The sequence below is a fragment of the Hyla sarda genome, chromosome 1 (genome assembly GCF_029499605.1).
Source record: "Hyla sarda isolate aHylSar1 chromosome 1, aHylSar1.hap1, whole genome shotgun sequence".
In the NCBI taxonomy this organism is placed as follows: domain Eukaryota; kingdom Metazoa; phylum Chordata; class Amphibia; order Anura; family Hylidae; genus Hyla; species Hyla sarda.
In genome coordinates this window covers 603,415,638-603,443,339 of record NC_079189.1, presented here as the reverse complement: position 1 = coordinate 603,443,339, position 27,702 = coordinate 603,415,638, and the positions used below count along the sequence as shown (strand labels likewise).

The following is a 27,702-nucleotide window of genomic DNA, read 5'->3' as shown; positions in this document are numbered from 1 at the left end:
CATGTGACCCCATTTCGGAAACTACACCCCTCACGGAATGTAATGAGGGGTGCAGTAAGAATTTACCCCCCACTAGTGTCTGACAGATCTTTGGAACAGTGGGCTGTGCAAATAAAAAATTTCGTACAGCCCACTGTTCCAAAGATCTGACAGACACCAGTGGGGGGGGGGGTAAATGCTCACTGTACCCCTTGATACGTTCCTCAAGGGGTCTAGTTTCCAAAATGGTATGCCATGTGGGGGTTATTTTGCTGGCCTGGCACCAAAGGGGCTTCCTAAATGCGACATGCCCCCCGAGCAAAGTTTGTTCTCAAAAAGCCAAATATGACTCCTTCTTTTATGAGCATTGTAGTTCGCCCGTAGTGCACTTCAGGTCAACTTATGGGGTACCTCCATACTCAGAAGAGATGGGGTTACAAATTTTGGGGGGTATTTTCTGCTATTAACCCTTGCAAAAATGTGAAATTTTGGGGGGAAACACATTTTAGTTGAATTTTTTTTTTACGTATGCAAAAGTCGTGAAACCCCTGTGGGGTATTACGGCTCACTTTATTCCTTGCTATGTTCCTCAAGGGGTCTAGTTTCCAAAATGGTATGACATGTGGGTATTTTTTGCTGTCCTGGCACCATAGGGGCTTCCTAAATGCAACATGCCCCCGAGCAAAGTTTGCTCTCAAAAAGCCAAATATGACTCCTTCTCTTCTGAGCATTGTAGTTCGCCCGTAGTGCTCTTCAGGTCAACCTATGGGGTACCTCCATAATCAGAAGAGATGGGGTTACAAATTTTGGGGGGTATTTTCTGCTATTAACCCTTGCAAAAATGTGAAATTTGGGGCTTCCTAAATGCAACATGCCCCCCAAAAACCATTTCAGAAAAATGTACTCTCCAAAATCCCCTTGTCGCTCCTTCGCTTCTGAGCCCTCTACTGCGCCCGCCGAACACTTTACACAGACATTTGAGGCATGTGCTTACTCGAGAGAAATTGGGCTACAAATATAAGTATACATTTTCTCCTTTTACCCCTTGTAAAAATTCAAAAATTGGGTCTACAAGAACATGAGGGTGTAAAAAATGAAGATTGTGAATTTTCTCCTTCACTTTGCTGCTATTCCTGTGAAACACCTAAAGGGTTAAAACACTTACTGAATGTCATTTTGAATACTTTGGGGGGTGCAGTTTTTTATAATGGGGTCATTTGTGGGGTATTTCTAAGATGAAGGCCCTTCAAATCCACTTCAAACCTGAACTCGTTCCTGAAAAATTGTGAGTTTGGAAATTTTGTGAAAAATTGGAAAATTGCTGCTGAACTTTGAAGCCCTCTGGTGTCTTCCACAAGTAATAACACGTCAATTTTATGATGCAAACATAAAGTAGACATATTGTATATGTGAATCAAATTTTTTTTTTATTTGGAATATCCATTTTCCTTACAAGCAGAGAGCTTCAAAGTTAGAAAAATGCAAAATTTTCAAATTTTTCATGAAATTTGGTGATTTTCACCAAGAAAGGATGCAAGTATCGACAAAATTTTACCACAATGTTAAAGTAGAATATGTCACGAAAAAACAATCTTGGAATCAGAATGATAAGTAAAAGCATTCCAGAGTTATTAATGTTTAAAGGGACAGTGGTCAGATGTGCAAAAAATGGACGGGTCCTAAGGTGTAAAATTGCTGGATCCTTAAGGGGTTAAGGACGCAGGGTTTTACCGTTTTTGCATTTTCATTTTTCCTCATCACCTTCTAAAAATCATAACTCTTTCAATTTTGCACCTAAAATTCCATATGATGGCTTATTTTTTGCGCCACCAATTCTACTTTGCAGTGACATTAGTCATTTTACCCAAAAATCTACGGTAAAACGGAAAAAAAATTCATTGTGCGACAAAATTGAAGAAAAAATATCATTTTGCTTTTGGGGGCCTCCGTTTCTACGCAGTACATTTTTCGGGAAAAATAACACCTTATCTTTATTCTGTAGGTCCATACGGTTAAAATGATCTCCTACTTATATAGGTTTGATTTTGTCGTACTTCTGGAAAAAATCATAACTACATGCAGGAAAATGTATAAGTTTAAACTTGTCATCTTCTGACCCCTATAACTTTTTAATTTTTCCGTGTACGGGCCGGTATGAGGACTCATTTTTTTGCGCCGTGTTCTGAAGTTTTTATCGGTACCATTTTTGTATTGATAGGACTTTTTGATCGCTTTTTATTCAATTTTTTCATGATATAAAAAGTGACAAAAAATACGCTATTTTGGACTTTTGAATTTTTTTTGCGCGTACGCCATTGACCGTGCAATTTAAATTAACGATATATTTTTATAGTTTCGAAATTTCTGCACGCGATGATACCACATATGTTTATTTTTATTTACAGTTTTTTTTATGGGAAAAGGGGGGTGATTCAAACTTTTATTAGGGGAGGGGTTAAATGACCTTTAACTTTTTTTTTTTTCACTTTTTTTTTGCAGTGTTATAGCTCCCATAGGGACCTATAACACTGCACACACTGATCTCCTATGCTGATCCCTGCTAAGCCATAGCTTTGCATGGATCAGCGAGATAGGGGCTCGATTGCTCAAGGCTTGGAGCAATCAAACGCCGATCGGACGTGACGGAGCAAGGTAAGGGGGTCTCCGCTCGTGTCCTACCTGATCGGAACATTGCGATTTTATCGCAATGTCCCGATCAGCCCGACTGAGCTGCCGGGAAGCGTTTACTTTCACTTTCAGACGCGGCGGTCAACTTTGATCGCCGCGTCTGAAGGGTTAATAGCGCGCGGCACAACATTCGGTGCTGCGCGCTGTTAGCCCAGGGTCCCGGCTATGAATAGCAGCCGGGACCGACCCGGTGTGATGCGGGGTTACGGTGTGACCCCGTTTTAAACACCAGGACCGGGTTTGGGGCGTACAGGTACGCCCTGCATCCTTAACAGGTTAAAAACTACGTGTCACCAAGTAAACTTTTCTAAACTAACTCAGGCTATGTTCCCTAACTACTCCTAAAACCCCTCCAACCTTTCAGAGCTTTAACCCCTTCCCTCTTTGGCGATTTTTTTGCACTTTTGTTTTTTCCTCACCTTCTAAAAATCATAACACTTTCAATTTTCTACCTAAAAATCCACAAGAGGGCTTGCTCTTTGCGCCAAGAATTTGACTTTGTAATACCATTAATAATTTCACCACAAAATCTATGGCGAAACCAGAATTTTTTTTTTTTTTGGGGGGAGGGGGCAAATTGAAAAAAAAAAAAATAAGCCATTTTGTAGTTTTTAGTGGCTTTTGTTTCTACGCATTGCAGTTTTCGGTAAAAATTGCACCTGATGTTTATTCTGTAGGTCCGTACAGTGGCCAAGATACCCAATTTATATAGGTTTGATTTTATTTTACCACAAAAAAAAAAATTATAACTACATGCACCAAAATTAATACTTTGAAAAATGTCATCTTCTGACCCCTATAACTTTTTATTTTTCCGGGGCGGTATGAGGGTCATTTTTTCCGCCGTGATCTGAAGTTTTTATCGGTACCATTTTTTGTTTTGATCGGACTTTTTGATCACTTTTTATACATTTTTTTCAACAGTAGGTTTTTATTAAAATTTTTCCAATACAAAGGTAGGACGTGTACGCCATTGAACGTGCGGTTTAATTACCGGTATATTTTTATAGTGTGGACATTTAGGCATGCGGCGGGGTGATTGAAACTTTTAGTAGTTAAATCACATTTATTTTTTGCAACGTTATAGCCCCCATAGGGGACTATAACATTGCAAACACTGATTTCCTACTCTGATCACTGCCATGCAGAGCATAGCATTGATCAGTGTTATCGCCACTCGACTGCTCCTGCCTGGATCTCAGGCACGGAGCAGTCATTTGGCGATCGGACAATGAGAAGGCAGGTAGGCATCCTCCTCGCGTCCTGCAAGCTGTTCGGGATGCTTCAATTTCACCACGACGGTCCCAAACAGCACCACTGAGCTAACCGGCAATGTTTACTTTCGTTTTAGACGCGGCAATAAAGTTTGATCACGGCGTCTAAAGGGATAATGCCGGACATAAGCCGATGTCTGGCATTAGCCGTGGGTCCTGGTTGCCTATAGCAACCGGGACCCACTGGGTATGATGCCCCCTCACCTGCTGAGCGTGTGGCATACCGCGGGAGCCACAAATGGACATTAATGAACGTCCATTTGTGGCAAGGGGTTAAAAAGCTGTGTATCATGCCTTTATTCTTACTCATATAGTGCAATCTCCCAGCAGGAGAAAGTGGGCATTTCCCAGCAGGCATGACATCACTGCAGCCTGCTAGGGGACCACTTCCGACCTCACATTGTTCCAGTGCTGTGATGAATAGAAGACCTCATGCTCTGTGCAGCTTTCAGTGAGGCTCTGTGTAGCTGTCAAGTTCAGCGCAGAGAAACACTTCCTGAGTTTGGACTCCTGCCAGGCCGGGAGGAGACCAAACTCACTGTATTAAAGGAGTAGTCCAGTGGTGAACCCAGTGGTGAACAACTTATCCCCTATCCTAAGGATAGGGGATAAGTTTGAGATCGCGGGGGGTCCGACCGTTGGATCTCCTGTACGGGGCCCGACAGCCCGTGAGAAGGGGGCGTGTCGACCTCTGCACGAAGCGGCGGCCGACACGCCCCCTCAATACAACTCTATTGCAGAGCCGAAGCGCTGCCTTCGGCAATCTCCGGCTCTGCCATAGAGATGTATTGAGGGGGCGTGTCGGCCGCCGCTTCGTGCGGAGGTCGACACCCGCTATCTGGCCGGAGAGCCTGGCCCCCGTACAGAGAGATCGCAGGGGGCCCCAGCGGTCGGACCCCCCGCGATCTCAAACTTATCCCATATCCTTAGGATAGGGGATAAGTTTTTCACCACTGGACTACCCCTTTAACTGTGGCAGGGAACAGAACAGCGCCACCTAGTGCCTGTTTTTTCTATTACATTTTAAACATATTAATGTTGATAATTTTAAAAGCAAGTGAATGGGAAAATGTCCGCTAATTACACAAGGAACACTATATTAAAATTTTTATTTGGTGACAGGTACTCTTTAACCCCTTGGCATTTTCATTTTTTTCCTCCTTACCTTTTGTCATCTACAGACCAATATGAAGGCTTTTTTTGGTGGACCAATTGTACTTTGTTATGGCATCCTTCATTTTCCATTAAATATGCAGTAAAAACAAAAACAAAAAAACATTTTGCTAAATTGACAGAAGTTTCACCTTTATGTTTTTTGTTTTTTTTTACCATGAAGTCAAACTGTATGGGCTCTCGGGGCTCCATACAGGAGATCGCAGGGGGCCCCAGCGGTCGGACCCCCCGCGATCTGCAACTTATCCCCTACCACTGAGTCACCACTGGACTACTCCTTTAAGGGGTTAAAGGACAACTGCAGTGGTATGACACTTATCCCCTATCCACAGGATAGGGGATAAGTGTTTGATTGCGGGGGGGGGGGGGGGTCCGACTGCTGGGACCCCCCTCGATCTCCCTAACGGGGCGCCGCCATTAGCGCTCATGGTGAGCGCTAAGGCGCGTAGCGTCGACCTAGAGGTCAATGGTGACGCCCCGTCTCCTCCCCGTCTCCATACAGTTCTATGGGGGAGACGGGGAGGTACGAACGCTGCCTCCCCGCCTCTCCCACAGAGATGTATGGAGGAGGCGTGCCGGCCGCAACGTGATGCAGTGGATAGGGGATAAGTGTTAATCACGCTGCAGATGTCCTTTAAAGGGGTACTCCGGTGGAAAACATGTATTTTTTTTAAATCAACTGGTGCCAGAAAGTTAAAGAGATTTGTAAATTATTTCTATTAAAAAATATTTATCCTTCCAGTACTTATTAGCTGCTGAATACTACAGAGGAAATTATTTTCTTTAAAAAAATTTTTTTTTGTCTTGTCCACAGTGCTCTCTGCTGACACCTCTGTCCGTATCAGGAACTGTCCAGAGCAGGAGAAAATCCTCATAGCAAACCTATGCTGCTCTGGACAGTTCCTGACACCGACAGAGGTGTCAGCAGAGAGCACTGTGGACAAGACAAAAAAGAAATTCGAAAAAAAAAAGAATTTCCTCTGTAGCATACAGCTGCTAACAAGTACTGGAAGGATAAAGATTTTTTTTAATAGAAGTAATTTACAAATCTGTTAAACTTTCTGGCACCAGTTCATTTTTTTAAAAAAAAATTCCACCGGAGTACCCCTTTAACCCCTATGAAAAATAATAAAAAATTTTTTTTTTTTATAATAATAATTAAAAAATTACACAAAGGGCGAGATCTATGGTGAGACATTTATTAGTAACGACATGCATTTTACAATCCTAAATTGTTTTCCCTCTTATATGACATCTACCTTAAGACAGTAATCATATTTTGTTTCTTGTACTATTTCTTAATAAAACAGGTTAAAAAAAAAACCTTTTCCATTTTCTAATCAGATATTCTGATGTTCAGTTGGGGTGACCTACTCTCCGCATATGGTTTCTTAAAATGTCTTCTCCCCTGTGTGAATTTTCTGATGTTTAATAAGATGTCCTTTCCATGAGAAATACTTCCCACATTCTTGGCATGAAAATGGCTTCTCCCCTGTGTGAGTTCTTTGATGTTCCACAAGGTTTTTTTTAATGCTATAACATTTCCCACATTCTGAACATGGATATGGCTTTTCCCCTGTGTGAGTTCTCTGATGTTCAACAAGTATTGATTTACGGGTAAAACATTTTCCGCATTCTTGGCATAAAAATGGCTTCTCTCCTGTGTGAATTTTTTGGTGTTCACAAAGTATTGATTTACGAGTAAAACACTTACCACATTCCATGCATGAAAAGGGTCTCCTGCCTGTGTGAGTTTTTTGATGTTGACGAAGTCGTGATTTCGAAGTAAAACATTTCTCACATTCTTGGCATGGAAATGGTTTCTCCCCTGTGTGATTTCTCAGATGTATAACAAGATCTGATTTCACAGAGAAACATTTCCCACACTCTGGGCACGAAAATGGCTTCTCTCCTGTGTGAGATTTCTGATGCTCAACAAGAGATGATTTCTGAGTATAACATTTCCCACATTCTGGACATGAAAATGGCTTCTCTCCTGTGTGAGTTCCTTGATGGTCAACAAGATTTGATTTCTGAGTAAAAGATTTCCCACGTTCTCGACATGTAAATGGTTTCTCCTCAGTGTGAATTCTCTGATGTTTAATAAGCTGTTTTTTCAAAACAAAATATTTCTCACATTCTGAACATGAAAAAGGCTTCTCTCCTGTGTGAGTTTTTTGATGTTCAACAAGACGTGCTTTCCTTGAGAAACACTTCCCACATTCTGGGCATGAAAATGGTTTCTCCCCTGTGTGACTTCTCTGATGATCAACCATATGTATTTTCTGAGTAAAACGTTTCCCACATTCTGGGCATGAAAATGGCATCTCCCCTGTGTGAGTTCTTTGATGTATGAGAAGACTTGTTTTCAGACTAAAATATTTTCCACACTCCGAACATGAAAATGGCTTCTCCCCAGTGTGAATTCGCTGATGTTCAACAAGACTCAATTTCCTTGAGAAACATTTCCCACATTCTGGGCATGGAAATGGTTTTTCCCCTGTGTGAACTCTCAGATGTATAAGGAGATCCGATTTCCAAGTATACTGTTTCCCACATTCTAAACATGAAAACGGCTTCTCTTTATTGTAAGCTCTTTTATTTCCAACACCCTTTCTGTGACTTTTACTTTGCCTAAAAACGTGTGATGGATTAGAAGACAGGACGGGTATAACAGGATGAGAAGACAGATCTTGGCTGTGAAGGGCTGAGGGTGTATCTGGGATAATGGAATGTTCTTCATATGTATCTTGTGTGATATCATCATCTGCTTTATAATATGAAGATAGAAGATTCTCCTCTAAATATCCTCTCCACATACAATCATCTGCCAAGGATAAAACAGATTTTTTAGTAATAAGCTGGAAAACATTATTTTTTTTTTTTATCAACTGGCGCCAGAAAGTTAAACAGATTTTTAAATTACTTCTATTAAAAAATCTTAATCCTTTCAGTACTTATGAGCTTCTGAAGTTAAGGTTGTTCTTTTCTGTCTAAGTGCTCTCTGATGACACGTGTCTCGGGAACCGCCCAGTTTAGAAGAGGTTTGCTATGGGGATTTGCTTCTAAACTGGGCGGTTCCCGAGACACGTGTCATTAGAGAGCACTTAGACAGAAAAGAACAACCTTAACTTCAGAAGCTCATAAGTACTGAAAGGATTAAGATTTTTTTATAGAAGTAATTTTACAAATCTGTTTAACTTTCTGGAGCCAGTTGATATATAAAAAAAAAGTTTTTTCCTGGATAACCCCTTTAAACAGATTTGTAAATGACTTCTATTAAAAAAATCTTTACCCTTCCAGTACTTTTTAGTAGCTGTGTGCTACAGAGGAAATTCTTTGGTTTTTGAATTTCTTTTTTGTGTTGTCCCCAGTGCTCTCTGCTGACACCTGATGCCCATATCAGGAACTGTCCAGAGCAGGAGAAAATCCTCATAGAAAACCTATTCTACTCTGGACAGTTCCAGACACGGACAGAGGTGTCAGCAGAGAGGACACTGTGGACAAGACAAAAAAATAAAATTCAAAAAGTAAAGAATTTCCTCTGTAGCATACAGCTGCTAATAAGTACTGGAAGGATAAAGATTTTTTTAATAGAAGTAATTTACAAATCTGTTTAACTTTCTGGCACCAGTTCATTTATAAAAAAAAAAAAAAAGTTTTCCACTGGTGTACCCCTTTAAGTTTTTTCATTCTCAACAACACTAGGGTCACTACAAAGTCCAGAATATTCCAAACATTACACAACAGATCCAATTATGTCTCTAATGGTCTATCAAATGTTCTCAATTATTGTGCAATGGTTTTAGGCAGGTGTTGAATAGAGTTGAGCGAACGTACAGTAAATTGGCTCGTAGGGAACCTCGCAGCTCGGCTGTTGATTACTTTAGTCTGCATAAATTAGTTCAGCTTTCCAAGGGCTCCAGTATCCTGGAAAAGGTGGATACAGACCTAGGAGACCTAAGACTGTCATCCCGGACTTTTCCAGGCAACCAGAGCCCTTGGAAAGCTGAACTGATTAACGCAGACTAAAGTAATCAACAGCCGAGCTGCGAGGTTCCCTACGAGCCAATTTACTGTAAGTTCGCTCAACTCTAGTATTGAACATGTATAAATTTAATGTAAAATTACGTTTATTTTTATCAGTTTATAAAATGCAAAGAAATAAACAGAAGACAAATTCGAATTAAAACAATATTTGGTGTGACTGCTCTATGTCTTCAAAGCAACATCAACTCTCGAGAGAAGAAGCACCTGTGTGGTTAGTAACGGTTAGCGCCTATCCGCATGATATACATTTTATAGTATAGTATATATAAGTATATATATAGTATATATAATGAATAGTATATATACTGAATAAGATTTTTATACAGAAACCCGATTAGTGCTCCACCAATTCCTTCTACGATATATTGTGTTTGTATATACTGCTGTGTTGTCACTTGGATGTGGGCATAAGATGTATGATCGCCGGGGTCCCGCCGCTGGGGACCCCGGCATCTCGGTGCAGCCCCCGGCATTCTGTGCCGGGCGCTGCATCCAAGAAAGGGATGTGAAATCATGACCATGGCCTCTAGTGATGTCACACCACTTCCCCTCCATTCATGTGTATGGGAGGGGCATGATGGCTGCACCGAGATCGCGGGGGGTCCCGAGTGGTGGGACCCCTGCGATCATACATCTTATCCCCTATCGTTTGGATAGGGGATAAGATGTATAAAGCTAAAATACCTTTATTTCATATGTAGGGTTATTATCTAATACAGAAACAGCTGTGTAGGAGGCTTAAAAGTGGGCGAGAAACAGCCAAACTCTGCTACAAAGGTGAGGTTGTGGAAAACAGTGACATGTTACATGTCATACACCATGGCAGGAATGAGCACGGCAACAAGACACAAGGTAAACAAACGTCAGGTACTGTACAGAGATTGCGGGGGTCCCAGTGGCGGGACCCCCGTGATCAGACATTCTTGGATAGGGGATAAGATGTCTAGGGGCGGAGTACCCCTTTAAAGGGGTTTTCTGGGATTTTCTTTTATTTGACTGTGCTACAGGGACTGTGAAATTAGTGTAGTTGATAATATAGTGTCTGTACCTGTGTGTGATGGCTGGTCTCGCAATGTGATCTTTGCCCCCAATGTTCATTTTTAACAGCATACAAAAGGAGTGCTGTCTCGGGCCTTTCCCATGTAGCAGTGCAGCCAGAGACATTGCATCACTAGTCAGGTGTTGAAAAGGAGCATGACTGTGCTTTAAACTGGTGAAGTGACAGCTGGGAGGGAGGAGATCATTCTCCACAGGGCTGCAGGGAATTGTAATTTAAAGCAGCAATGGGTGGGAAGGTTGATGAATGGGAGGGAGATAAGTCACTTCCAACCTAGAAACAAGGATTCTTGGAGATTGTAGTTGGTGGGATGGCACAGAAAAAGGAAATAGCCAGTTTACACAAACAAGCCAGCAGTATCATGTGGGACACAGGACACGGCCATTTGCCACCAACACAAGCATGGGTCTTTGGTAAGCATGTCCATTACTGTCAGACAGTTAATTCGTAAAGTCACCTTATGTTGAATTACCCCTTGTCACAAACACTATGGCCAGTGATTGCACAAAGTAGTTACTACTCACCTGTGCGGTTACCTGTAGGAATGATTTCCATACACTGCTCATCATCGCTCACGTATGTCTCTTCTTCTACGTCGTCTTCTTCTTTTACCCTTATGTCTATAGCACTCATATAGTTCAGATCTTTCCCTGTAGGAATCTCTTCATACTGCTCATCATCGCTCACATCTGTCTCTTCTTTTACAACTATGTTTATATCATTACTATAGTTTAGCTCTTCATCCTGATTTATAAGCTGTGAAAGAAATATTGTAAAACTCATGAGACAGTAAGAGAAGTCACGTGGGATATTTTAGAAGAGCCAAAAAGGATCATAAATAATCATGAGGACATCAAAATTACATGACAGGAAGAGTTATCTGAGCCACATAGCTGCAGCTCTCCTTTAAAGTGGACATAATAATACATGAAAAATGAAGGAAAATTTAAAGGGGTACTCCAGCCAAATACATCTTATACCCTATTCAAAGGATAGGGGATAAGATGTCTAATCACCGAGGAGCCTGCCGCTGGGACCCCCTATGATCTCCGTGCAGCCCCCGGGATTCTATGCAGGGCTGCGTCTCCAGCCTCGGAAACCTCTTTGTTTCCGGGACTGGAGACGTGATGTCCCGCCACGCCGCCTCTTTACCCTTCCAGTACATTTTGGCAGCTGTATGCTACAGAGGAAATTCTTTTCTTTTTGAATTTCTTTTTTGTCTTGTCCACGGTGCTCTCTGCTGACACCTCTGTCTCTGTCAGGAACTGTTCAGAGAAGGATAGGTTTGCTAGAGGGATTTTCTCCTGCACTGGACAGTTCCTTATACGGGCATCAGGTGTCAGAAGAGAGCACTGTGGACAGACAGAAAAGAAATTTAAAAAGAAAAGAATTTCATCTGTAGCATACAGCTGCTAAAAAGTACTGGAAGGGTAAAGATTTTTTTATAGAAGTCATTTAGAAATCTGTTTAATATTCTGGCACTAGATGATTTAAGTACCCCTTAAATACTTATCAGCGCCCCCTCGTAAGCCACAGTAGTCCTGACAAAATAGGGACCATAGACTTCACGCCTGCTCATTGCACAGAACACATTTACTTTGGACGAGTCCCTCGTGTGCTCGACAAGGTCACATGGTTTTTCTAAGCCCAAAATGTTAATGTTGTGGCCACTGACCTTTCATTTGTCCTCTTTCCATTTGTCCTGGAAGTCAATGCAAAGTGCTTCGGTTTGTCTTCTGGTTTAAGCTACTGAATGAGACGTAATCTGTACGGTTTACAACGCAGACACTTTCGTAAAATACTGTGGTTTGTGGTCCCTGTAGTTCCATACTAGTCAGCCTGGTGGGCTTTTTAGGACTAAGCTGGTTCATGTCTCCAATCCTGGTCAATGTCTCTTCTGAAGTCTTTGGGTGGCCCAGACTTTTCTCATGACATAAACAACCAATACAGAATGCAGTTTCCATGCGGAGCACTTTTACCAAATGTATTCAGGAGACCGAGAACAGATCCTGTTCTTGAAAACTTCATCGCGCAAAAAACTGGTTATTAAAAATGAAAGCTGTGCTGTGATTGGCTGCTTTGGGCTGTGCTATGGACAACTAAGCCAGTTTGGCTTCTATATTCAGTCACTAGACATATACTACTGATGTTATTGTAACTACAGGACTTTATTTCTATACCACCATTATTGAATCGCACGATATTCCTAGTTCTCACCCCACAGTCACCACCATCCCACCACAACAGTTCCTTATAAATGGCTGTCATACAGAAAGGGCTGAAGGTATTATGTGAAAGCCCGTCGGACCACACCCTCATCATCATTATTTGTCAACTGAGACTGCCATTTTGAGTGTTTTACCCCAAAAAGGAACCTCAAAATATTCAGATTTACAGAAATACGTACATTTTGCGAATTTAGAGTTGAATCCATTTCATGCTGAAACGTTTTATTCCTCTCCACTGCCAGTCTAGTCTGATCCTAAAAAAATGAAAAAGAAGTGATGAGAAAGGTCCTACACAAATATTAGGCAGGTGGTTTTAATGTTATGGCTGATCACTGTATATTTGTCATGGCTATGATGGGAGATAAAGGAGACCCCTCTGGGGTTTGTCTCGGGGGAAATAAAGGATCAGATGGGTATAAATCCAACCTGTTGGTTCCTTATTCCAACCAGCAGTCTCCATAGCCAGAAAACTGTGAGAAGATCCAGACAACATGTAATGTCTATGGTCGGCTTTATCCTGTCATCTCCACCTTTCTCATTCCACAAGTATAAAGCATATAATACTGTAGGATAAAACAAGACTGAACACAAGAGCTTCACAGCCCTTCTACAGATCATAGGGAATATCTCCATCTACCTGATCCTGATCCTGTGGAAGAAGAGGACGGGGACACCTCTCTGCTGCTGTTCTCTTACTGGATCTGACTGTAGGGAACACATACAGAGACTGAATTCATTCTTTACATACAAATAATGAGAGGACGTGTGTATATAGTCATGTCTATTACCTGCTGATGTGAGGGGCTGCTGATCCTCCATCATCACCTGATCCTTGTACTGATCCTTGTGTCCTTCTACATACTCCCACTCCTCCATGGAGAAATAGACCGCCACGTCCTGACACCTTATAGGAACCTGGCACATAATGATACAGTCATCACCCCGACCCCTCCAGTGGTGTTACTGTATAATGTCCCAGCATTCCCAGCAGTGTCACCTCTCCAGTCATCACCAGACCCCTCCATTACTGTATAATGTCCCAGCATTCCCAGCAGTGTCACCTCTCCAGTCATCACCAGACCCCTCCATTACTGTATAATGTCCCAGCAGTGTCACCTCTCCAATCATCACCAGACCCCTCCATTACTGTATAATGTCCCAGCATTCCCAGCAGGGTCACCTCTCCAGTCAGCACCAGACCCCTCCATTACTGTATAATGTCCCAGCATTCCCAGCAGTGTCACCTCTCCAGTCATCACCAGACCCCTCCATTACTGTATAATGTCCCAGTATTCCCAGCAGTGTCACCTCTCCAGTCATCACCAGACCCCTCCATTACTGTATAATGTCCCAGCATTCCCAGCAGTGTCACCTCTCCAGTCATCACCAGACCCCTCCATTACTGTATAATGTCCCAGCAGTGTCACCTCTCCAGTCATCACCAGACCCCTCCATTACTGTATAATATCCCAGCATTCCCAGCAGTGTCACCTCTCCAGTCATCACCAGACCCCTCCATTACTGTATAATGTCCCAGCATTCCCAGCAGTGTCACCTCTCCAGTCATCACCAGACCCCTCCATTACTGTATAATGTCCCAGCAGTGTCACCTCTCTAGTCATCACCAGACCCCTCCATTACTGTATAATGTCCCAGCAGTGTCACCTCTCCAGTCATCACCAGACCCCTCCATTACTATATAATGTCCCAGCAGTGTCACCTCTCCAGTCATCACCAGACCCCTCCATTACTGTATAATGTCCCAGCATTCCCAGCAGTGTCACCTCTCCAGTCATCACCAGACCCCTCCATTACTGTATAATATCCCAGCATTCCCAGCAGTGTCACCTCTCCAGTCATCACCAGACCCCTCCATTACTGTATAATGTCCCAGCATTCCCAGCAGTGTCACCTCTCCAGTCATCACCAGACCCCTCCATTACTGTATAATGTCCCAGCATTCCCAGCATTGTCACCTCTCCAGTCATCACCAGACCCCTCCATTACTGTATAATGTCCCAGCAGTGTCACCTCTCCAGTCATCACCAGACCCCTCCATTACTGTATAATGTCCCAGCATTCCCAGCAGTGTCACCTCTCCAGTCATCACCAGACCTCTCCATTACTGTATAATGTCCCAGCAGTGTCACCTCTCTAGTCATCACCAGACCCCTCCATTACTGTATAATGTCCCAGCAGTGTCACCTCTCCAGTCATCACCAGACCCCTCCATTACTATATAATGTCCCAGCAGTGTCACCTCTCCAGTCATCACCAGACCCCTCCATTACTGTATAATGTCCCAGCATTCCCAGCAGTGTCACCTCTCCAGTCATCACCAGACCCCTCCATTACTGTATAATATCCCAGCATTCCCAGCAGTGTCACCTCTCCAGTCATCACCAGACCCCTCCATTACTGTATAATGTCCCAGCAGTGTCACCTCTCCAGTCATCACCAGACCCCTCCATTACTGTATAATGTCCCAGCATTCCCAGCATTGTCACCTCTCCAGTCATCACCAGACCCCTCCATTACTGTATAATGTCCCAGCAGTGTCACCTCTCCAGTCATCACCAGACCCCTCCATTACTGTATAATGTCCCAGCATTCCCAGCAGTGTCACCTCTCCAGTCATCACCAGACCCCTCCATTACTGTATAATGTCCCAGCAGTGTCACCTCTCCAGTCATCACCAGACCCCTCCATTACTGTATAATGTCCCAGCATTCCCAGCAGTGTCACCTCTCCAGTCATCACCAGACCCTCAATTACTGTATAATGTCCCAGCAGTGTCACCTCTCCAGTCATCACCAGACCCCTCCATTACTGTATAATGTCCCAGCAGTGTCACCTCTCCAGTCATCACCAGACCCCTCCATTACTGTATAATGTCCCAGCATTCCCAGCAGTGTCACCTCTCCAGTCATCACCAGACCCCTCCATTACTGTATAATGTCCCAGCATTCCCAGCAGTGTCACCTCTCCAGTCATCACCAGACCCCTCCATTACTGTATAATGTCCCAGCAGTGTCACCTCTCCAGTCATCACCAGACCCCTCCATTACTGTATAATGTCCCAGCATTCCCAGCAGTGTCACCTCTCCAGTCATCACCAGACCCCTCCATTACTGTATAATGTCCCAGCAGTGTCACCTCTCCAGTCATCACCAGACCACTCCATTACTGTATAATGTCCCAGCATTCCCAGCAGTGTCACCTCTCCAGTCATCACCAGACCCCTCCATTACTGTATAATGTCCCAGCAGTGTCACCTCTCCAGTCATCACCAGACCCCTCCATTACTGTATAATGTCCCAGCATTCCCAGCATTGTCACCTCTCCAGTCATCACCAGACTCCTCCATTACTGTATAATGTCCCAGCATTCCCAGCAGTGTCACCTCTCCAGTCATCACCAGACCCTCCATTACTGTATAATGTCCCAGCAGTGTCACCTCTCTAGTCATCACCAGACCCCCCATTACTGTATAATGTCCCAGCATTCCCAGCAGTGTCACCTCTCTAGTCATCACCAGACCCCTCCATTACTGTATAATGTCCCAGCATTCCCAGCAGTGTCACCTCTCCAGTCATCACCAGACCCTCCATTACTGTATAATGTCCCAGCATTCCCAGCAGTGTCACCTCTCCAGTCATCACCAGACCCCCCCATTACTGTATAATGTCCCAGCATTCCCAGCAGTGTCACCTCTCCAGTCATCACCAGACCCCTCCATTACTGTATAATGTCCCAGCAGTGTCACCTCTCCAGTCATCACCAGACCCCTCCATTACTGTATAATGTCCCAGCAGTGTCACCTCTCCAGTCATCACCAGACCCCTCCATTACTGTATAATGTCCCAGCAATGTCACCTCTCCAGTCATCACCAGACCCCTCCATTACTGTATAATGTCCCAGCATTCCCAGCAGTGTCACCTCTCCAGTCATCACCAGACCCCTCCATTACTGTATAATGTCCCAGCATTCCCAGCAGTGTCACCTCTCCAGTCATCACCAGACCCCTCCATTACTGTATAATGTCCCAGCATTCCCAGCAGTGTCACCTCTCCAGTCATCACCAGACCCCTCCATTACTGTATAATGTCCCAGCATTCCCAGCAGTGTCACCTCTCCAGTCATCACCAGACCCCTCCATTACTGTATAATGTCCCAGCAGTGTCACCTCTCCAGTCATCACCAGACCCCTCCATTACTGTATAATGTCCCAGCAGTGTCACCTCTCCAGTCATCACCAGACCCCTCCATTACTGTATAATGTCCCAGCAGTGTCACCTCTCCAGTCATCACCAGACCCCTCCATTACTGTATAATGTCCCAGCAGTGTCACCTCTCCAGTCATCACCAGACCCCCCCATTACTGTATAATGTCCCAGCAGTGTCACCTCTCCAGTCATCACCAGACCCCTCCATTACTGTATAATGTCCCAGCATTCCCAGCAGTGTCACCTCTCCAGTCATCACCAGACACCTCCATTACTGTATAATGTCCCAGCATTCCCAGCAGTGTCACCTCTCCAGTCATCACCAGACCCCTCCATTACTGTATAATGTCCCAGCAGTGTCACATCTCCAGTCATCACCAGACCCCTCCATTACTGTATAATGTCCCAGCAGTGTCACCTCTCCAGTCATCACCAGACCCCTCTATTACTGTATAATGTCCCAGCAGTGTCACCTCTCCAGTCATCACCAGACTCTCCATTACTGTATAATGTCCCAGCAGTGTCACCTCTCCAGTCATCACCAGACCCCTCCATTACTGTATAATGTCCCAGCATTCCCAGCAGTGTCACCTCTCCAGTCATCACCAGACCCCCCATTACTGTATAATGTCCCAGCATTCCCAGCAGTGTCACCTCTCTAGTCATCACCAGACCCTCCATTACTGTATAATGTCCCAGCATTCCCAGCAGTGTCACCTCTCCAGTCATCACCAGACCCCTCCATTACTGTATAATGTCCCAGCATTCCCAGCAGTGTCACCTCTCCAGTCATCACCAGACCCCTCCATTACTGTATAATGTCCCAGCATTCCCACCTCTCCAGTCATCACCAGACCCCTCCATTACTGTATAATGTCCCAGCATTCCCAGCAGTGTCACCTCTCCAGTCATCACCAGACCCCTCCATTACTGTATAATGTCCCAGCAGTGTCACCTCTCCAGTCATCACCAGACCCCTCCATTACAGTATAATGTCCCAGCATTCCCAGCAGTGTCACCTCTCCAGTCATCACCAGACCCCTCCATTACTGTATAATGTCCCAGCATTCCCAGCAGTGTCACCTCTCCAGCCATCACCAGACCCCTCCATTACTGTATAATGTCCCAGCATTCCCAGCAGTGTCACCTCTCCAGTCATCACCAGACCCTCCATTACTGTATAATGTCCCAGCATTCCCAGCAGTGTCACCTCTCCAGTCATCACCAGACCCCTCCATTACTGTATAATGTCCCAGCATTCCCAGCAGTGTCACCTCTCCAGTCATCACCAGACCCCTCCATTACTGTATAATGTCCCAGCAGTGTCACCTCTCCAGTCATCACCAGACCCCTCCATTACTGTATAATGTCCCAGCAGTGTCACCTCTCCAGTCATCACCAGACCCCTCCATTACTGTATAATGTCCCAGCAGTGTCACCTCTCCAGTCATCACCAGACCCCTCCATTACTGTATAATGTCCCAGCAGTGTCACCTCTCCAGTCATCACCAGACCCCTCCATTACTGTATAATGTCCCAGCATTCCCAGCAGTGTCACCTCTCCAGTCATCACCAGACCCCTCCATTACTGTATAATGTCCCAGCAGTGTCACCTCTCCAGTCATCACCAGACCCCTCCATTACTGTATAATGTCCCAGCAGTGTCACCTCTCCAGTCATCACCAGACCCCTCCATTACTGTATAATGTCCCAGCAGTGTCACCTCTCCAGTCATCACCAGACCCCTCCATTACTGTATAATGTCCCAGCAGTGTCACCTCTCCAGTCATCACCAGACCCCTCCATTACTGTATAATGTCCCAGCATTCCCACCTCTCCAGTCATCACCAGACCCCTCCATTACTGTATAATGTCCCAGCATTCCCAGCAGGGTCACCTCTCCAGTCATCACCAGACCCCTCCATTACTGTATAATGTCCCAGCAGTGTCACCTCTCCAGTCATCACCAGACCCCTCCATTACTGTATAATGTCCCAGCATTCCCAGCAGTGTCACCTCTCCAGTCATCACCAGACCCCTCCATTACTGTATAATGTCCCAGCATTCCCAGCAGTGTCACCTCTCCAGCCATCACCAGACCCCTCCATTACTGTATAATGTCCCAGCATTCCCAGCAGTGTCACCTCTCCAGTCATCACCAGACCCTCCATTACTGTATATTGTCCCAGCATTCCCAGCAGTGTCACCTCTCCAGTCATCACCAGACCCCTCCATTACTGTATAATGTCCCAGCATTCCCAGCAGTGTCACCTCTCCAGTCATCACCAGACCCCTCCATTACTGTATAATGTCCCAGCAGTGTCACCTCTCCAGTCATTACCAGACCCCTCCATTACTGTATAATGTCCCAGCAGTGTCACCTCTCCAGTCATCACCAGACCCCTCCATTACTGTATAATGTCCCAGCAGTGTCACCTCTCCAGTCATCACCAGACCCCTCCATTACTGTATAATGTCCCAGCATTCCCAGCAGTGTCACCTCTCCAGTCATCACCAGACCCCTCCATTACTGTATAATGTCCCAGCATTCCCAGCAGTGTCACCTCTACAGTCATCACCAGACCCCTCCATTACTGTATAATGTCCCAGCAGTGTCACCTCTCCAGTCATCACCAGACCCCTCCATTACTGTATAATGTCCCAGCAGTGTCACCTCTCCAGTCATCACCAGACCCCTCCATTACTATATAATATCCCAGCATTCCCAGCAGTGTCACCTCTCCAGTCATCACCAGATCCCTCCATTACTGTATAATGTCCCAGCAGTGTCACCTCTCCAGTCATCACCAGACCCCTCCATTACTGTATAATGTCCCAGCATTCCCAGCAGTGTCACCTCTCCAGTCATAATCAGACCCCTCCATTACTGTATAATGTCCCAGCAGTGTCACCTCTCCAGTCATTACCAGACCCCTCCATTACTGTATAATGTCCCAGCATTCCCAGCAGTGTCACCTCTCCAGTCATCACCAGACCCCTCCATTACTGTATAATGTCCCAGCAGTGTCACCTCTCCAGTCATAATCAGACCCCTCCATTACTGTATAATGTCCCAGCATTCCCAGCAGTGTCACCTCTCCAGTCATCACCAGACCCCTCCATTACTGTATAATGTCCCAGCAGTGTCACCTCTCCAGTCATCACCAGACCCCTCCATTACTGTATAATGTCCCAGCATTCCCAGCAGTGTCACCTCTCCAGTCATCACCAGACCCCTCCATTACTGTATAATGTCCCAGCATTCCCAGCAGTGTCACCTCTCCAGTCATCACCAGACCCTCCATTACTGTATAATGTCCCAGCAGTGTCACCTCTCTAGTCATCACCAGACCCCCCATTACTGTATAATGTCCCAGCATTCCCAGCAGTGTCACCTCTCTAGTCATCACCAGACCCCTCCATTACTGTATAATGTCCCAGCATTCCCAGCAGTGTCACCTCTCCAGTCATCACCAGACCCTCCATTACTGTATAATGTCCCAGCATTCCCAGCAGTGTCACCTCTCCAGTCATCACCAGACCCCTCCATTACTGTATAATGTCCCAGCAGTGTCACCTCTCCAGTCATCACCAGACCCCTCCATTACTGTATAATGTCCCAGCAGTGTCACCTCTCCAGTCATCACCAGACCCCTCCATTACTGTATAATGTCCCAGCAGTGTCACCTCTCCAGTCATCACCAGACCCCTCCATTACTGTATAATGTCCCAGCAGTGTCACCTCTCCAGTCATCACCAGACCCCCCCATTACTGTATAATGTCCCAGCAGTGTCACCTCTCCAGTCATCACCAGACCCCTCCATTACTGTATAATGTCCCAGCATTCCCAGCAGTGTCACCTCTCCAGTCATCACCAGACCCCTCCATTACTGTATAATGTCCCAGCATTCCCAGCAGTGTCACCTCTCCAGTCATCACCAGACCCCTCCATTACTGTATAATGTCCCAGCATTCCCAGCAGTGTCACCTCTCCAGTCATCACCAGACCCCTCCATTACTGTATAATGTCCCAGCAGTGTCACATCTCCAGTCATCACCAGACCCCTCCATTACTGTATAATGTCCCAGCAGTGTCACCTCTCCAGTCATCACCAGACCCCTCTATTACTGTATAATGTCCCAGCAGTGTCACCTCTCCAGTCATCACCAGACTCTCCATTACTGTATAATGTCCCAGCAGTGTCACCTCTCCAGTCATCACCAGACCCCTCCATTACTGTATAATGTCCCAGCATTCCCAGCAGTGTCACCTCTCCAGTCATCACCAGACCCCCCATTACTGTATAATGTCCCAGCATTCCCAGCAGTGTCACCTCTCTAGTCATCACCAGACCCTCCATTACTGTATAATGTCCCAGCATTCCCAGCAGTGTCACCTCTCCAGTCATCACCAGACCCCTCCATTACTGTATAATGTCCCAGCATTCCCAGCAGTGTCACCTCTCCAGTCATCACCAGACCCCTCCATTACTGTATAATGTCCCAGCATTCCCAGCAGTGTCACCTCTCCAGTCATCACCAGACCCCTCCATTACTGTATAATGTCCCAGCATTCCCACCTCTCCAGTCATCACCAGACCCCTCCATTACTGTATAATGTCCCAGCATTCCCAGCAGTGTCACCTCTCCAGTCATCACCAGACCCCTCCATTACTGTATAATGTCCCAGCAGTGTCACCTCTCCAGTCATCACCAGACCCCTCCATTACTGTATAATGTCCCAGCATTCCCAGCAGTGTCACCTCTCCAGTCATCACCAGACCCCCCATTACTGTATAATGTCCCAGCATTCCCAGCAGTGTCACCTCTCTAGTCATCACCAGACCCTCCATTACTGTATAATGTCCCAGCATTCCCAGCAGTGTCACCTCTCCAGTCATCACCAGACCCCTCCATTACTGTATAATGTCCCAGCATTCCCAGCAGTGTCACCTCTCCAGTCATCACCAGACCCCTCCATTACTGTATAATGTCCCAGCATTCCCAGCAGTGTCACCTCTCCAGTCATCACCAGACCCCTCCATTACTGTATAATGTCCCAGCATTCCCACCTCTCCAGTCATCACCAGACCCCTCCATTACTGTATAATGTCCCAGCATTCCCAGCAGTGTCACCTCTCCAGTCATCACCAGACCCCTCCATTACTGTACAATGTCCCAGCATTCCCAGCAGTGTCACCTCTCCAGTCATCACCAGACCTCTCCATTACTGTATAATGTCCCAGCATTCCCAGCAGTGTCACCTCTCCAGTCATCACCAGACCCCTCAATTACTGTATAATATCCCAGCATTCCCAGCAGTGTCACCTCTCCAGTCATCACCAGACCCCTCCATTACTGTATAATGTCCCAGCATTCCCACCTCTCCAGTCATCACCAGACCCCTCCATTACTGTATAATGTCCCAGCATTCCCACCTCTCCAGTCATCACCAGACCCTCCATTACTGTATAATGTCCCAGCATTCCCAGCAGTGTCACCTCTCCAGTCATCACCAGACCCCTCCATTACTGTATAATGTCCCAGCATTCCCAGCAGTGTCACCTCTCCAGTCATCACCAGACCCCTCCATTACTGTATAATGTCCCAGCAGTGTCACCTCTCCAGTCATCACCAGACCCCTCCATTACTGTATAATGTCCCAGCATTCCCAGCAGTGTCACCTCTCCAGTCATCACCAGACCCCTCCATTACTGTATAATGTCCCAGCATTCCCAGCAGTGTCACCTCTCCAGCCATCACCAGACCCCTCCATTACTGTATAATGTCCCAGCATTCCCAGCAGTGTCACCTCTCCAGTCATCACCAGACCCCTCCATTACTGTATAATGTCCCAGCATTCCCAGCAGTTTCACCTCTCCAGTCATCACCAGACCCCTCCATTACTGTATAATGTCCCAGCATTCCCAGCAGTGTCACCTCTCCAGTCATCACCAGACCCCTCCATTACTGTATAATGTCCCAGCATTCCCAGCAGTGTCACCTCTCCAGTCATCACCAGACCCCTCCATTACTGTATAATGTCCCAGCAGTGTCACCTCTCCAGTCATCACCAGACCCCTCCATTACTGTATAATGTCCCAGCATTCCCAGCAGTGTCACCTCTCCAGTCATCACCAGACCCCTCCATTACTGTATAATGTCCCAGCATTCCCAGCAGTGTCACCTCTACAGTCATCACCAGACCCCTCCATTACTGTATAATGTCCCAGCAGTGTCACCTCTCCAGTCATCACCAGACCCCTCCATTACTGTATAATGTCCCAGCAGTGTCACCTCTCCAGTCATCACCAGACCCCTCCATTACTGTATAATGTCCCAGCATTCCCAGCAGTGTCACCTCTCCAGTCATCACCAGACCCCTCCATTACTATATAATATCCCAGCATTCCCAGCAGTGTCACCTCTCCAGTCATCACCAGATCCCTCCATTACTGTATAATGTCCCAGCATTCCCAGCAGTGTCACCTCTCCAGTCATAATCAGACCCCTCCATTACTGTATAATGTCCCAGCAGTGTCACCTCTCCAGTCATTACCAGACCCCTCCATTACTGTATAATGTCCCAGCAGTGTCACCTCTCCAGTCATCACCAGACCCCTCCATTACTGTATAATGTCCCAGCATTCCCAGCAGTGTCACCTCTCCAGTCATCACCAGACCCCTCCATTACTGTATAATGTCCCAGCAGTGTCACCTCTCCAGTCATAATCAGACCCCTCCATTACTGTATAATGTCCCAGCATTCCCAGCAGTGTCACCTCTCCAGTCATCACCAGACCCCTCCATTACTGTATAATGTCCCAGCAGTGTCACCTCTCCAGTCATCACCAGACCCCTCCATTACTGTATAATGTCCCAGCATTCCCAGCAGTGTCACCTCTCCAGTCATCACCAGACCCCTCCATTACTGTATAATGTCCCAGCAGTGTCACCTCTCCAGTCATCACCAGACCCCTCCATTACTGTATAATGTCCCAGCAGTGTCACCTCTCCAGTCATCACCAGACCCCTCCATTACTGTATAACGTCCCAGCATTCCCAGCAGTGTCACCTCTCCAGTCATCACCAGACCCCTCCATTACTGTATAATGTCCCAGCATTCCCAGCAGTGTCACCTCTCCAGTCATCACCAGACCCCTCCATTACTGTATAATGTCCCAGCATTCCCAGCAGTGTCACCTCTCCAGTCATCACCAGACCCCTCCATTACTGTATGTCTCAGCATTCCCAGCAGTGTCACCTCTCCAGTCATCACCAGACCCCTCCATTACTGTATAATGTCCCAGCATTCCCAGCAGTGTCACCTCTCCAGTCATCACCAGACCCCTCCATTACTGTATAATGTCCCAGCATTCCCAGCAGTGTCACCTCTCCAGTCATCACCAGACCCCTCCATTACTGTATAATGTCCCAGCATTCCCAGCAGTGTCACCTCTCCAGTCATCACCAGACCCCTCCATTACTGTATAATGTCCCAGCATTCCCAGCAGGGTCACCTCTCCAGTCATCACCAGACCCCTCCATTACTGTATAATGTCCCAGCATTCCCAGCAGGGTCACCTCTCCAGTCAGCAGCTCCATCATCTTGTTGATCAGTTCTAGGATCTTCTGTTCATCCATTTCCTCATGTATCAGGGAGTGAGGTGGGGGCCCCGGGATTGGGCTCAGGGTTCTTTCCCATTCTTCACATACAGGGGTCCGACAGCGCCCACTAGAGGACTTCTTCACTACTGTGTAATCCTGTGTATGGAGAGACACATTAATATCACTACATACATTCCCAGAATCCCTCACCTCTCCAGTCATATCCATCTGTTATTACATAGATAAGAATGAGGTCATGTGACATCACTCCCAGAATCCCTCACCTCTCCAGTCATATCCATCTGTTATGACATAGATAAGAATGAGGTCATGTGACATCACTCCCAGAATCCCTCACCTCTCCAGTAAGCCGGAAGAGTATCTGTAGGGTGAGGTTTATTATTCTCTCCGCCATTTTGTTTTTGTCTCTCTTCATCCTTGACCGGTCAATAAGGAAAATTAATAAATACGTTGTAGGATTCTGAATGGAAAGAAGATAAGTCAATGTAAAAAACCACACACATACCAAAAAAAATATATTAACAAGGGTTTATATACAGTAGAGTAACATTTGAGGTTACGGGAGCATAGATGATGTATTTTCTCTCTAGGATTCAGAATTGGTTTGTTAGATTAATGTACAGGTTTGTGGTTGTGTACCTTGATAACATTTTTATTCTCTCTAATATCCTCTCATGTACAAAGCATTAGAAGAACTGTCCTGCAAATACTTCAAGAAAATTAGTTAAATTGGTGTCTTCAGGGTCCAGTAGGTTGGTTCAGTAGGTTCCCTTTCTAGGTTACACCCTGACCCCTTAAGCACTTTATTATGGATGTTGCCAAGATGTAGTTGATTGATTGGATGCACCCCTCCAGCTTAAAGGGGCACTCAGCCCCTAGTCATCTTATCCCCTATCCAAAGGATAGGGGATAAGATGCCTGATCGCCAGGGTCCCGCTGCTGAGAATCTCCATGCTGCAGCCGGCGTTCGTTTAGAGTGTCGGGTGCAGCACCGGAGGCTCGTGATATCATGGCCACGCCCCGCTCGTGACATCACGGCTACGTGCCCTCAATGCAAGTCTATGGGAGGGGGCGTGACGGACGCCACGCCCCCTCCCATAGACTTGCATTGAGGGGGCGTGGCTGTGACTTCGCAAGCGGGCGTGGCCTTGAAGTCACAAGCCTCCACCCCACATCACCAGTCATCCGGCACGGAGCGAAGTTCACTCCGTGCACCGGATGTCTGGGGTGCCGCAGCCAAGTTCGTGGGGGTCCCCAGCGATCAGACATCTTATCCCCTATCCTTTGGATAGTGGATAAGCTGTCTAGGGGGCGGACTACCCCTTTAATAGCATTACAGAGCTTTCTTAGGTATGAACTTCTCTATAATTGCCAAACCATTCATGGACATGACTAGAAAAGGGACAGGCCTACTCCGTTGGACACCAGAGGCAATTTCAGATTTTTAAAATCTATAGAGAGGCCCAGTGATGATTCAACCAAACTAAGCCTTTCATGGTTAAAGGGGTACTCCGGTGGAAAACTTTTTTTGAATTTTTTTTTTAAATGAACTGGTGCCAGAAAGTTAAACAGATTTGTAGATTACTTCCATTAAAAAAAATCTTTATCCTTCAAGTAGTTATTAGCAGCTGTATACTACAGAGGAAATTTTTTGTCTAGTCCACCGTGCTCTATGCTGACACGTCACACCCCCTCCCATAGACTTGCATTGAGGGGGCGTGGAGTGATGTCATGATTGGGCGGGGCTATTACGTCACCAGCTCCCACCGCCGGCTCCAGCATTCAGAACAATTTGTTCCAAACGCTGAGCAGTGGAGTACCCCTTTAAGGGTGCATGCACACCACGTTTTTGCTAGACAGTTCCCGTATACGGTTTCAAGGTAAAAACCATACGGAAACATATAGAAAACCGTATGCATTGACTTAACATTGTAAACCCTATGTCAAATGCATCATCTGGTTTAGTCCGTTTTCCTTTTTATACGGGTCTTGTCCGTTTTTTTTTCCCGTACCCAAAACTGTAGACTACCACTGTTTTTGGTCCGAGTGAAAAACCGTATTAACCCCTTAAGGACGCAGGGTTTTTCCGTTTTTGCATTTTCATTTTTTCCTCATCACCTTCTAAAAATCATAACGCTTTCAATTTTCCACCTAAAAATCCATATTATGGCTTATTTTTTGCGCCACCAATTCTACTATGCAGTGACATTAGTCATTTTACCAAAAAATCCACGGCGAAACGGAAAAAAAATTCATTATGCAACAAAATTGAAGAAAAAGCGTCATTTTGTAACTTTTGGGGGCTTCCGTTTCTACGCAGTGCATATTTCCGTAAAAATGACACCTTATCATTAAACTGTAGGTCCATACGGTTAAAATAATCCCCTACTTATATAGGTTTGATTTTGTCGGACTTCTGGAAAAAATCATAACTACATGCAGGAAAATTTATACTTTTAAAAATGTCATCTTCTGACCCCTATAACTTTTTTATTTTTCCGTGTATGGGGCGGTATGAGGGCTCATTTTTTTGCGCCGTGTTCTGAAGTTTTTATCGGTACCATTTTTGTATTGATCGGACTTTTTGATCACTTTTTATTCATTTTTTCATGATATAAAAAGTGACCAAAAATGCACTATTTTGGACTTTGGAATTTTTTTGCGCGTACGCCATTGACCGTGCGGTTTAATTAATGATATATTTTTATAGTTCGGACATTTCCGCACGCGGCGATACCACATATGGTTATTTTTATTTACACAGTTTTTTTATGGGAAAATGGGGGTGATTCAAACTTTTATTAGGGAAGGGGTTAAATCATCTTTATTCACTTTTTTTTCACTATTTTCTTGCAGTGTTATAGGTCCCATAGGGACCTATAACACTGCACACACTGATCTCTTATATTGATCATTGTTATCCCATAGGGGACTATAACACTGCACACACTGATCTCTTATACTGATCATTGTTATCCCATAGGGACCTATAACACTGCACACACTAATCTCTTATACTGATCATTATTATCCCATAGGGGACTATAACACTGCACACACTGATCTCTTATACTGATCATTGTTATCCCATAGGGACCTATAACACTGCACACACTGATCTCTTATACTGATCATTATTATCCCATAGGGACCTATAACACTGCACACACTGATCTCTTATACTGATCATTGTTATCCCGTAGGGACCTATAACACTGCACACACTGATCTCTTATACTGATCATTGTTATCCCATAGGGACCTATAACACTGCACACACTGATCTCTTATACTGATCATTATTATCCCATAGGGACCTATAACACTGCACACACTGATCTCTTATACTGATCATTGTTATCCCATAGGGACCTATAACACTGCACACACTGATCT

General features: G+C 45.3%; 1 protein-coding gene across 1 annotated transcript in view; it reads right to left on the bottom strand.

Moving 5' to 3' along the window:
* Positions 1–6,305: 6,305 nt before the first annotated feature.
* Positions 6,306–27,702, bottom strand: part of LOC130295795 (oocyte zinc finger protein XlCOF7.1-like) — a 121,203-nt gene continuing 99,806 nt past the window's right edge. Inside the window, exons 8-14 of the mRNA XM_056546962.1 lie at positions 24,756–24,766; positions 24,262–24,435; positions 13,238–13,364; positions 13,087–13,154; positions 12,629–12,703; positions 10,746–10,977; positions 6,306–7,941 (exon numbers count right to left, since the gene is read on the bottom strand). Of these exons, the coding sequence (XP_056402937.1) occupies positions 6,506–7,941; positions 10,746–10,977; positions 12,629–12,703; positions 13,087–13,154; positions 13,238–13,364; positions 24,262–24,435; positions 24,756–24,766 (2,123 nt within the window). The 3' untranslated portion in view covers positions 6,306–6,505. The remainder of the gene's footprint in view (positions 7,942–10,745; positions 10,978–12,628; positions 12,704–13,086; positions 13,155–13,237; positions 13,365–24,261; positions 24,436–24,755; positions 24,767–27,702) is intronic.